The sequence below is a fragment of the Onychomys torridus genome, chromosome 3 (assembly GCF_903995425.1).
Source record: "Onychomys torridus chromosome 3, mOncTor1.1, whole genome shotgun sequence".
Taxonomy (NCBI): Eukaryota; Metazoa; Chordata; class Mammalia; order Rodentia; family Cricetidae; genus Onychomys; species Onychomys torridus.
Window position 1 is genome coordinate 41,115,921 of NC_050445.1, and position 11,865 is coordinate 41,127,785.

At 45.1% G+C, this 11,865-nt stretch overlaps 1 protein-coding gene across 1 annotated transcript in view; it reads left to right on the forward strand.

The window, feature by feature from the left end:
- Rbm28 (RNA binding motif protein 28) overlaps positions 1-11,227 on the forward strand; it is a 33,050-nt gene extending 21,823 nt beyond the window's left edge. Inside the window, exons 14-19 of the mRNA XM_036182018.1 lie at positions 1,646-1,804; positions 4,222-4,371; positions 4,628-4,702; positions 8,161-8,414; positions 8,972-9,071; positions 10,788-11,227. Coding sequence (XP_036037911.1) covers positions 1,646-1,804; positions 4,222-4,371; positions 4,628-4,702; positions 8,161-8,414; positions 8,972-9,071; positions 10,788-10,922 — 873 coding nt within the window. The 3' untranslated portion in view covers positions 10,923-11,227. The remainder of the gene's footprint in view (positions 1-1,645; positions 1,805-4,221; positions 4,372-4,627; positions 4,703-8,160; positions 8,415-8,971; positions 9,072-10,787) is intronic.
- Positions 11,228-11,865: the final 638 nt, after the last annotated feature.

The window sequence follows — 11,865 nt, forward strand, 5'->3', positions numbered from 1 at the left end:
ATGCACAGGTGTGCACCGAGTATCCCTCGGAGTTGTCCTTTGACCCTACCTCATGCACAGGTGTGCACACAGTCACACACACACAACTAATAATAAAGTTACAAATTAAAGCGGCCAGTTCCCAGGTGGAGCTCCAGGAGTCCAATTGGCGAGAAAGAGGAGGGACTGTAAGAGTGTGAATTGTTGAGACCAAGATTGGAAAAAGCACAGGGATAAATAGCCAAACTAATGGAAACACATGAATTATGAACCAAAAGCTGTGGAGCCCACAACTGGATCAGGCCCTCTGGATAAATGAGAAAATTGAATAGCTTGAACTGTTTGGGAGGCATCCAGGTTGTGGGACCTGTCCTAAGTGCATGAGCTGGCTGTTTGGAACCTGGGGCTTATGTAGGGACACTTTGCTCAGCCTGGGAGAAGGGGACTGGACCTGCTTGGACTGAATCTACCAGGTTGAGCTGAATCCCCAGGGGAGTCTTTGCCCTGGAGGAGATGGGAATGGGGGTGGGCTGGGGGGAAGGCGGGGGCGGGAGCGGGGAGGACAGGGGAACCCATGGCTGATACGTAAAATTAAATTAAATTATATATATAAAAAAGAAAAGCCAGCTTAGAATGGTAAAGATACAGAGCAGCCATGGAACTGTAAAGTTCTGGAGATGGTGAGCAGCAAATATACTATACTGATACAATCTATTTATGTATCATTATAAATATATATTTATATGTTATATAGTATATACTATAATGATATAGCAGCAAATATACTATACTGATACAGTCTACTTATGTATCATTATAAGTAGTATATACTATAATGATATATACTGTACTATACTGCTTCTACCAAGCAGTATATCTTTCCAGCATAGATTTTATAGTAGTGTTCTTAATTTTTTTTAGTAGTGAACATCTGGATATTATAATTTTGGGGGATATAGTGCAATAAAATGTGAATTTTAGAATTAATTTTGCTAGCCAAAGCTTGGTAAGTTATTTATGCGCATTATAAAAAGTAAGTTTATTTTCTTTAGGGAGGAAGTACTTAGACTTAGTTGTTGGGTGGGTGAGGACTGAGCATAGATGCTAACTTCAGTATTATAGGAATACTTGTGCTAAGCTGGGTGGTGGTGGTGCAGGCTTTTAATCCCAGCACTCAGGAGGCAGAGGCAGATAGATCTCTGAGTTCGAGGCCAACCTGGTTACAGGGTGAATTCCACGACAGCCAGGACTGCACAGAGAAACCCTGTCTTGAAAAACCAATACAAATAAGAATAAACATTTTAAAATAAAGAAAGAATATTTGTGCTGGGCCACATTTTGAGCTATACATTAAAAAATTATATATATATATAAAATTTGGCCTCATGTCAGTGCTAAGACTTAAATATTGATCTGCAGTTCGTTTTTATAGATGAAAATTTGAATCTTAGAATGTCGTTTGATTTCTCTAGTTGGATGATGTTGGATCAGATCTGACTTGAGCTCTTGGTCATCTTGCCTCCTTGAGCCTGCCTTTCTCTCTGCTGACATTGTAAGGCAGCAGGTGCATCTGTGGCTGTGGGGTGGGGTTAGGATTCTTTAGGGAATTAGGAGCCTGACTTATGGGTGTATTGTATGTTAAGAGTTTGTCTCTCTTCTCTCCCAGTTTGAGCTATTGAAACACCAGAAACTCAAGAACCAGAACATCTTTGTCTCCCAGACCAGGCTTTGCCTGCACAATCTGCCGAAGGCTGTGGATGATAAACAACTCCGGAGGCTGCTGCAGAATGCCACCAGAGGGGAGAAGGGCGTGTGCATTAAGGAGGTGAGAAATGCCTTCCATGTAGCCATGAGCATTCACTTCAGGCCATGCTGCCAGCCTGCTTTTGAATGCATCAGCATGCGAAGTTGAGTTTGCCAGTTTTCTTGTTTTATTTTTTTCTTTGGAGAACTGTCTTTCATGTCTGATTGAATTATAGCAAAATGTGAGGAAATCGCTGTCATGAATTAATTTAGCAAGCATTTATTCAATACCTGCTGTGTGCTCAGCATTATATAGGTATTGTAATGTGAATTTTGTTGCAGAGAATACAATTTATGTGGTTTGTTTCCTAAAAGAATGTTATGTGTGTGGGGGCACGCACATGAGTGAGAGAGAGAGGGAGAAGAAGGCAGAGGAGGAGGGGGGAGGGGAGAAGAGGAGAACAGGGAAGAGAAGAGAAGAGGGGGGAGGGGAGGAGAGAGGACATGAGAGTGCATGCCAGGGTACACGTGTAGATGTCAGAGGACAGCTGCCTCTCATTCAGTCCTCGCCCTCCACCTTCTTTGAGACAGGCTCTCTGAACTCAGTTCTCATGTTCCCATGGCAAGCACTTACCCATTCTGCCACCTCCCTGCCCCACAACACATTTAGCTATGTGAGACTCTTAATACCCCTTGGTAAGCACAGACAACCATGGGTGTCTCTGGTTGAATTAGAAAACTCTGGGTTCACTCCAGTACTTGCGTCAACTCTGTCTCTTTTGAAGCCCTTACCGTTACACTGACCTGAAACATGGTTGTTTTTCTGGACAGACCGAGCTCTTTGAGGATAAATATTATCTCATTATCCCCAATCCTGGATGTAGCACTTGGCATAGAGTAGTCTGTTAATCTTTATATTTAAAAAGGCCATTGCCAATATTTTAGGTGTGCACTGCTGTTTCATAGCCATAAACTGTGTGCCTAATACCCACAAGCCTCTTTAAAATGTATTCCTTGGTATTGAGGAAATGACTTGAGAATGTTAACCAGTCAGGACATGTCTGACAGCACTGTTAGTAATGCATACCTACAATATTTCATGTGCGTCCATTTCAAACCCATTATGGTTAAGTACACTTCTGTACGTTGTACAGTAGATGCATTGGTTGTGTAACTGTTTCCTCCAAGATAAAGCCTCCATTTTGGAGGGAAGGTTGGTGGGTGAACTTAGGAAGTAAACAACTCAAAGGCTCAGGAAGTCCCTGAAATTGACCAGATACACTAGGCCTCTCGCTCCTCAAACATATACAAGAAGTAAGGACCGCTGAGAGATACCCTCAGACAGGCTGAGGTACCTCAAAGAGGCTCTGACCAGCCAAACTACTTGGTAGAGGCAGAGACCTGGTGAGCTGCCTGAAAGAGGCTACCTGGGAAAGACTCTCTAAGCTGTGGAGCTGTGTGCAGATTATATAGTGTGCTTGTGAGCTGTCACCCATGCTAGGGTGGGCTTTTGGAGACAGCTGTCTGAGTCATTTCAGTTTCTGTAAGTCACCCAGTAAACTCATGGTTCACCAGCTGGACTTTAGTGGGATTCTTACCTTGGTCTGTCTTCGGTTCCCTATCTTTGGTGAGTACATTTTTGTTCAGGTCTTCCCAGGAATCATGTCTCACAGCAGCATTGTACTGATTTTTGTTCTTAATTCTTATATTTGTGTAAGTACTGTCTCTGTAAGATGTCTTGAATGACATTTTAAATGAATGAGTGTCTTGAAGTAAGGAATTCATTCTTCTCTTCATCCTCTGCTGTGGAAAGAGGAGTGTCCACACACAGATGACTTTCGTACTCCTCCACTACAGAACAACAGCTCTGGGGAGATATAGTATATAAATGGTGAATTTTCTCCAACTGTCTTCTATGTTCCTCGTTAGCCTAGGGTTCTTCCTGTATGCTGTCCAGGGAGTTAGAGAAAAATGTGCACAAGAGTTTTTGACTCAAGCCAGGAGAGCTGAAACGAGCTGTGTTCCCAGGCTCATTGAGGGAAAGCGATGGTCTTTCCATGTTGAGTAGTCTCGCTCATCTGAAACCATCAGTCTTTCCTTCCTAGGGGCTTTCTTCAGTGCTAGACTCTTTGGAGAGTTCCCCATTCTCAGCAGTTACTCGATGACGTTCTAGAATCATGTACCTCTCAGTTACATGTGTTCTGAGCAGTTAACTAGTAGTTTCCCTCCTGGTTGGAGAGATGGCTTAGTGGTTATGAGCACGTATTGCTCTGGCAGAGGACCTGATTTTGGTTCCTGACATTCATATCTGGCACAGCTTCTTCCAAGTCCAGCTCCAGGGACTCCATTGCCCTCTTGTGGACTCCATGGGCACTGTATTCACGTGTATATGTGAACACATGGCCACACACATATGCAAGCCTTAAGAGTGAACGAATTTGTCTCTGGGAGTTTGTATCTCTTATTTGTAGCTCGTGCTTACTCTTCCTTCTACTCCAGTGCAGAGTGATGCGGGACCTTAAAGGAGCTCATGGGAAAACGAAGGGCCAGTCCCTGGGCTATGCCTTCGCAGAGTTCCAGAAGCACGAGCATGCCCTCCGAGCCCTCCGCCACATCAACAACAACCCGGAAATCTTTGGGTCTCAGAAGGTGAGCTCATCCTCCAGACCCCATTTTCGGAGAGTTGAATGGTGGGAAAGAGAAGCGGCCTGGGTGGAGGTGGGAAAATAGGTGGAGACTCTAGGCAAGAAGATGCTTATGAAGCATGTAGACTGGGTGGACTTGGTGCAGACAGGCATTTAAAGCAGGCCTGGGAAGCAGCCTCACCAAGAGGGGTGGTGGAAGGGCAGCTAGGCTCCTCGCACTCCAGATTAGAGTCTCACGAATGAAATTGTCTCCCTGACAGAGACCCATTGTGGAGTTCTCTCTAGAAGATCGAAGGAAACTCAAAGTAAAGGAGCTGAGGATCCAGCGCAGCCTGGTACTGAGCCTGACTGATTGATTGGATTTGGTTGGTTTTGTCCGTGTGTGTGTGTGTGTGTGTGTGTGTGTGTGTGTGTGTGCGCGCGCGCGCGCGCGCGCGCGCCTGGGCCACTGCTTCTGGGGGTCAGAAGACAACTTGGGGAAGTTGGTACTCTCTTTCTACCATGTGTGTCCTGGGGGGTGAACTTGGGCCATCAGGGTTGGTGGCAAGTGCCTTTACATGCTGAGCGTTTTTACTGGCTGGCCCGTGCTGGTTTGGTTTTGGTTGTTTCTGACAAAATCTCACTGTGTAGCTCTGGCTAACCCAGAACTCAGAGCTGCTTCTGCTCGACTGCGTGGATCAGAGGTGTGCACTGTCATGTCCAGCCGTCTGTTAAGGATCTTAATTACACCCCTTTTTTAATCCGTGCTGCAGCTGCGGAGGGTTTTACTCAGTTTCCTCAGACTCCCAGGTGTTTTCTCCTTTGCCGTCCCTCTGCTGAGAGCTGCAGAGGGAAAGAGGAAGGGAGAACACAGGCCAGCGTTCTAGTCCATCATGAGTTCCTGTATGGTCTGTGGGGCCGTGTCAAAACTAGTGGCTCAGGTTAAGTTTCAGAATCATCATCTGAGACAGGGGCTCCCTTTGTTGTCCAAGCTTGCCAAGTCCTCCAGTCTCAGCATGTACCTGGTGCGGTCTCAGTTAGTGTGGAGGAGGAAGAACAGACTGTGCTCTGCTCCTTCTTAGCTGCATGTTCCCTGGCCAGTTACTTCTCCAGCCCCAGTTTGTAAAATGGGTTAATCACAGTATCGTCTTCACCCTCATCCTAGGAGATTCAGTGAGCAGATGCACCATTGCCCAGCTTGTATCAGTGCCCTCTTCCCTATCTTCCCCTGGAACACGCAGGGCTCGATTATTTTGAGGTCCACAATTCTTACAGTGCTCATCAGTACTACACGGCTGTTTGCATGTGGGGAGAGCATCCATAGTGTTCGATGTATACTAAAAGCATGACACACAGATAAATGATAGCAGTGGCTAGAACTGGCCTTCATGGAGAACCTGGGGTCTGATTCTTGTACATGCCACCTTTCCCCCAGATAATATAATTGCCTCTAGCCATGGCTTCAGGGGTGAAGCTGCCTGCCTTTTCTCTGAATTCTTTGTTGCCTGTGTTTATGTTCATTCTGCATTTTCATTATAAAAGTGGTCCTTTCTCCTGATTCGAATGGACATTTTTGACTTTGCTCATGCACAGCAACTGACCCCACTGTAAGACATAGGCGTTCATCAACTTCCTTGACTATTTGTTTTTTATTTTGTTTTATTTATGTGTGTGTTTTAGTCACTGTTCTGTGCTATGATAAAACTCCATGACCAGAAGCAGCTTAGGAAAGGAAGCTATTGGGCCCATGCTTCCAGAGGGTAAGGGCCCATCATAACAGGGCAGAGCAGCAAGCAGCAGGCATGGCCAGAGGAGGAAGCTGAGAGCTCTCCTCCTCAAAGAGAGCAGACAAGTCACGGCAAGGCTATGAACTCTCAAAGCCTGCCCTCACTAATGAACTTCTTCAAGCTGTACCTCTTGAACCTCCCCAGACTGTAGCAGCTTTTTCTTTTAGGCCACCAACCAGCTCCCAAATCATGACACAGAGACTTGCTAGTTTTGAATGCTCAGCCTAGCTTAGGCTTGTTTCTGACTAGCTCTTTGATTTAAATTTTCTGTTTCTCTTTATCTGCCTTTTGCCCTGGGGTTTATTTATTACCTTTCTTACTTCTGTGTATCTTACTCTCACTGCTTTTCTGTCTGGCTGGTGGCAGGCTGCTTTCTTGCCCCAGGCATGTCCCCTGTCCTTTCCTCTCCTCCCTCCTCTCAAGCCTAGATTTCTCCTCCTATTTAGTCTCTCTGCCTGCCAGCCTCACCTGTCTTCTCCCCTGCCTGGCTATTGGCCATCCAGCTCTTTATTAGACCAATCAGGTGCCTTAGGCAGGCAAGGTGAGACAAATGTAACACATCTTTACATAGTTAAACAGATGCAGCACAAGCAAGTGTAACTCATCTTTGCCTAAAGTCAAAATGATAGTCTGCAACACCAAACAGCACTTCCACCTGGGGACCAAGCATTCACACACGAGTCTGGGGGATATTCTCATTCACACCACCATGTCTTTTATTCCCACCAGGCTATTGTTTGTAACTGTATCTTTTTTGTTTTGTTTCGTTTTTTGTTTTTTGTTTTTTTGGGGTTTTTTTTGCTACAGGGTTTCTCTGTGTAGCTTTGCGCCTTTCCTGGAACTCACTCTGTAGCCCAGGCTGGCCTTGAACTCACAGAGATCTGCCTGCCTCTGCCTCCCAAGTGCTGGGATTACAGGTGTGCACCATCACCACCCGATTGTAACTGTATCTTACCACTTACAGATTGGTGCATAGTTGGCATTTAATAAATATTGTATCAACATGTCTATATTAAATTAGAAAGGGCAAAGTGACAGATATTTATTTTTACATCCGTTTCACTGGACTCTTTTTTCCCACTTGAGCGCTAGTAAACTTTCAGCATCTTCATGCTTGCATTTGAAGTTCCAGCATACCTTTACCTTCCTTTCTTCCCCGACCCTTCTCTGACTTCTTCTTCATGTTGACCAAGGTTTGCAATCCTGCCATTCTCTTCTCTGGAGGAATTTGTTTCGCATTTCTTGTGAAGCAGATTTCCTGGCAACTGTTCTTTTTTTCTAATCGAGAAAGTCTCTCACTTTTGTGAAAGATAATTTCATTGGGTAGAGAATTCTAGACCGGTAATTTTGTCTTCTGGACTTCAGCTAGCTCATGTCATCTTCCTCTTCCCTACATGGTGTACTGCTCTAGTTGTAGAGCTTAGAGTGTTTATTTTGTTGGTTTTTCTCTCAGCCCTTAGATCTCTAGCTTCGTGTCTATCACTGTCTTGAAAATTTCTAGCTGTGCTATGTGAAGTAGTTCTCAGTTGCTTTGTTTCTGCTGCTGGCATCCCCCTTTGTGTGTGTGTTCACGCCTGGGGGCGGGGCAGGGTTTTTTTGGAAAAGGGTCTCAGATAGCCCGGACCCATTCCTTCCTTCCCAGTGACTAGGATGCTAGGTGTGTGTTCTCATGCCTGGCCCAGGCTTCACCTTTGACCATTGTTCCTTCCTACTGGCTTTTGAATCTTGGGCTACTGATGACTGTTTCTGGGTTGTGTTGTTTTGTTTTGGGGCATGCGTGTGTGCGTGCGTGAGAGTGTGTGTGTGTGTGTGTGTGTGTGTGTGTGTGTGTGTGTGTGTTGTGTGTGTCCTGCCTAGTAGCTATCTGTTACTAGGCAGTGCCTGTGAACTGCTTGTATTTAGTTTGCTGACGTTTCCAACCATGTGGGGGAAGAGTTCCTCTTTCAGCACACTCATAGCAGGCTTCTGAGTATTTCAGCAAGGAAACCTCATCTGGAAATCAAGTGGCAATTTCTTGTTTTCTGCAGCAAAAAATGGCATCTAAACCTGTGACCAATAAGCCCCAAAAGGAGCAGAAGGAAGCTGGAAAAGAGAAGCAACAGCAAGCCGTGCGCCCTGCCCGGGGCCAAAGCCAGGCCTCTGCAGAGCAGAATGGGGAGACCTGGCCCACCTCGTGGACAGGGTTCCAGACCAAGGCTGAAGTGGAACAGGTGGAGTTGCCTGATGGAAAGAAGAGAAGAAAGGTCCTGGCATTTCCTTCACACCGAGGCCCCAAAATTAGGTGAGATGCAGGAGGCTTGGCAAAAATAAATAAATACAGAGACAAACAAATGAAGAGGTACCTATTGCGACTTAGGATTGCTGTTGTGTACTCCATTTAAGAGTGACTACTTCTAGGCTTAGAAACAGCTATGTAAGCTGGGCGGAGGTGGTGCACGCCTTTAATCCCAGCACTTGGGAAGTAAGGGCTGGTGGATCTCTGAGTTCCAGGATAGCCAGGGCTACACAGAGAAACCTGTCTTGGAAAAAACAAACAAAAGAAGAAACAGCTGTATAGGAAAGAAATTTGTCTCTCAGACTCTTTAAGAGATGCCAGTGATGGGGCTGGAGAGATGGCTCAGTGGCTAAGAGCACTGGCTGCTCTTCCAGAGGGCTTGGGTTCAATTCCCAGCATGCACATGGCCACTCACAACTGTCTGTAACTCCAGTTCTGGGGGACCCGACACCAATGCACATAAAATAAAATAAATTAAATAAAAAGTAAAAGGAGAAAAGGATGCCAAAGATAATAACCAGAGAGAGAATTTAATGCAGCATCTACCTGGCGTCTTATTTCAGGTTGCGGGACAAAGGCAAGGTGAAGTCCATTCCTCCTAAGAAGCCAAAGCCCCAGACAGGCCAGCGAAAGCAGAAGGAGCAGTTACCTTCTTCCCTGCAAGTGAGTCCCAGAGGGCCTGTGCTTGGGGTGCTGTGACTGTGGGGCTGAGCACTGGGAAACTTTCTGGGTAGCTGTGTCGACAGTAAGGCTGCTTCTCCATGTAGGGCTGCAGCTCTCCAGGGGTGAGGTAGAGTAGTAGAGTGGAGAGGAAAGTGAGCCTGTGACTTGTCAGTCTACTTGAGCAGTCACTGTCTGTCCTGTTCCCCATGCCTGCTTCCCTACTGCAGTGTCTGCAAGCAAATCCTGCTTTACATGTGAATATGGAGAGAGAGAGAGAGAGAGAGAGAGAGAGCGCGAGAGAGAGAGCTTAGAACAACCTCTAATGACCCAAGTCTTCGCACACACAATGTCATTATCACAGCTACTGAGATTAGCCAGAAGCTCTTTATACTCTGTAACGTATAGCCCCATTCAAGTTGTCCTAATTGCCTCAAGACTGTTTTTATTTTTAATTAGTACCAGTTAGGATGCTAACGAAGTCCACACACTGCGTTTGCATTATTCCTCCCTCCCTCCCTTCATCCTGTGGCATGTATTCTTTCTTACACATTCCTGTTCCCCGTGTTGTTAATTCATTGGAGAAACGGCATTTGTCCTTGAGAATGTATTTATGTTGCGTTCGGCCCCTTCCTTCCTTACGGTATCATGTAAACGTCCCTGTGGCACCTTGTATTGACTGTCAGCTGGTATAATGGTCTAGAGGTGTAAACAGATTAGTTTTCTTGGAAAGAAGACTTCATAGGTGGTGAGAGTTTTCCTTGCTCGTGACTGCATTTTGGTTGTTCACTGTTAGTGATGCCAAGATCAGTCAGTAGGTGTCGGAGTTGTCCACTTATTGTTCTATTTAGAAAATCCCCTAGCAGCTTTCAATTAGTTTTTAGTTTTCTGCTTTGCAGTGCTAGGATCTAACCCAAGGCCTTTCTCATGCTTAGAAAGTGCTCTGCTATTGAGCTATACCCCTAGCTGCTTACCTTTGGTTTTTAAAAACAGTGGATTGTCATGTAGACCTGTTATTTCATTATGGGTTACAGAATGCTGATTTTCCAATTCAGACAACCCCTTTGCACTTAAAAATAGAGTTCTAAGAATTCTAGAAAGGAGAATCTTACAGATGGGAAAGACAAGGTGTGTGTGTGTGTGTGTGTGTGTGTGTGTGTGTGTGAGATGAAATTCCAAATTTTCATATGCTCTGTGTGTCAATCAAATGTAGTCATTATTCTTGTCCTATCTAAGACAGCAATGGGTTCTTGTGCATTTGAGGTCAAGCTTTTATCTCCCTTGAAAAACAGAAGAGTCACTCCTGGTCTACTCAAATCTGTCTGTGGGAAATTTCCGACTGTATCATATTAAACTGTAGAGATCTAGTCTCTGAAATTTCAGAAAAGGAATTCTTGTGAGGGCAGGAGCAAACAAGGATGTCTCTAGAAATTGCCTTCCTAGTGCACCTACTTATTTTCTGTTTGGGTGTCTTGACAGTAAGTAAGGTGACATTTAGTGTTTGAAATTAACTAGGCCTGATGGTGGCACTTGGAAGGAGGAGAGATAAGGGTCAGAAGTTCAAGGTCATCCTCAAGTACATAGTGAATTTCAGGTGTACAGAAAAGAATGCAGGCAGGTGGGTGAGGAAGAAGGCAAGAAAGCAAAGAGAGAGGAAGAGAGGGAGGAAGAGGGGAGAAAGAAAAAAAATGACGGCTTTATGTCTCCTTTCTTTCACAGGCACCTAAGAAAAAAGCGAAGGAAAACAAGGCGGAAGCCCACTTCAACCGACTGGTTGAGCAATATAAGCAGAAATTGTTGGGCCCTTCTAAAGGATCTCCCCTTCTGAAGAGAAGCAAATGGTTTGATACATGATCCCGCCTGCAGAAGGCTGTGTCTCTCTGAGGGAAAGAACATTCCAGATGATACCCTCTTTCTCGGGGACTCTGTAGGTCGTGTACATTCTTGGCCCCCCTCTCCAGTATGGGAGGAGAACAGCGTCTGAAAACACCATGGAGTTTTTACATCTTCCCCATATTATTGCTGGAGCTGTGCATGGAATTGTGATTCATTGCTATTTTCTTCTTCGTTGGAAACTATTGTAAAAAAGTATTTTGGAGTACTGAATTTTTAAGATGCTTATTTTGTTATGGAGTCTGTAAATGAGCAATTGTGACTTTTGGATGTGTTTCATTTTTATACACACAAATACATTATTTATGAGGTTTTTTCCTAAATGAACATTTTTAACATTTTTAATTCAGTTACATAGTGTGCAAGAGCTAAGAACAGAGAAAAAATATTTACTAACATAGTCTCTGAATGTGGGGGACACTTGCAAACAACTGAAGGCCCTGGGCCTGATACTAAGCAGCACCTGTTAAGTGTCTGCCCCTGGAGGGGTAATGGCTGGCTAGAAATCAGATCGCAGTGGCTAGACACTACCTGACCAGGATGGCCCAAGTGTATCCCACAGAGCACCTTGTCCCAGGGACTAAGAGCCTGTAGGTGATGTGGGAAAAGCAGTGAGCATGAGGCTTCAGCTCTACCCTAAGTGCCAAGGAGGTGGGGGAGTCTTGTTTAGTTATCCTAAATAAGGAGTTGAACTAAATGTTCTCCTGGTTGTTCCCTGCCCTACATACTTCTAAAGCATTCTTACCATACGGTCTTCACTTTTCTAAAGAAAGCTGGGGTGGAGGGTGTGAATGTTAGAGAGTCAAGGTCCACACGGTGGATCCTGGTGGTGACAAGTGGGCTGTTGTAAAAGATGAAGATGAGTACAAATCCCTGTGCTGTGCAACTTCTGATACAAGTTGTC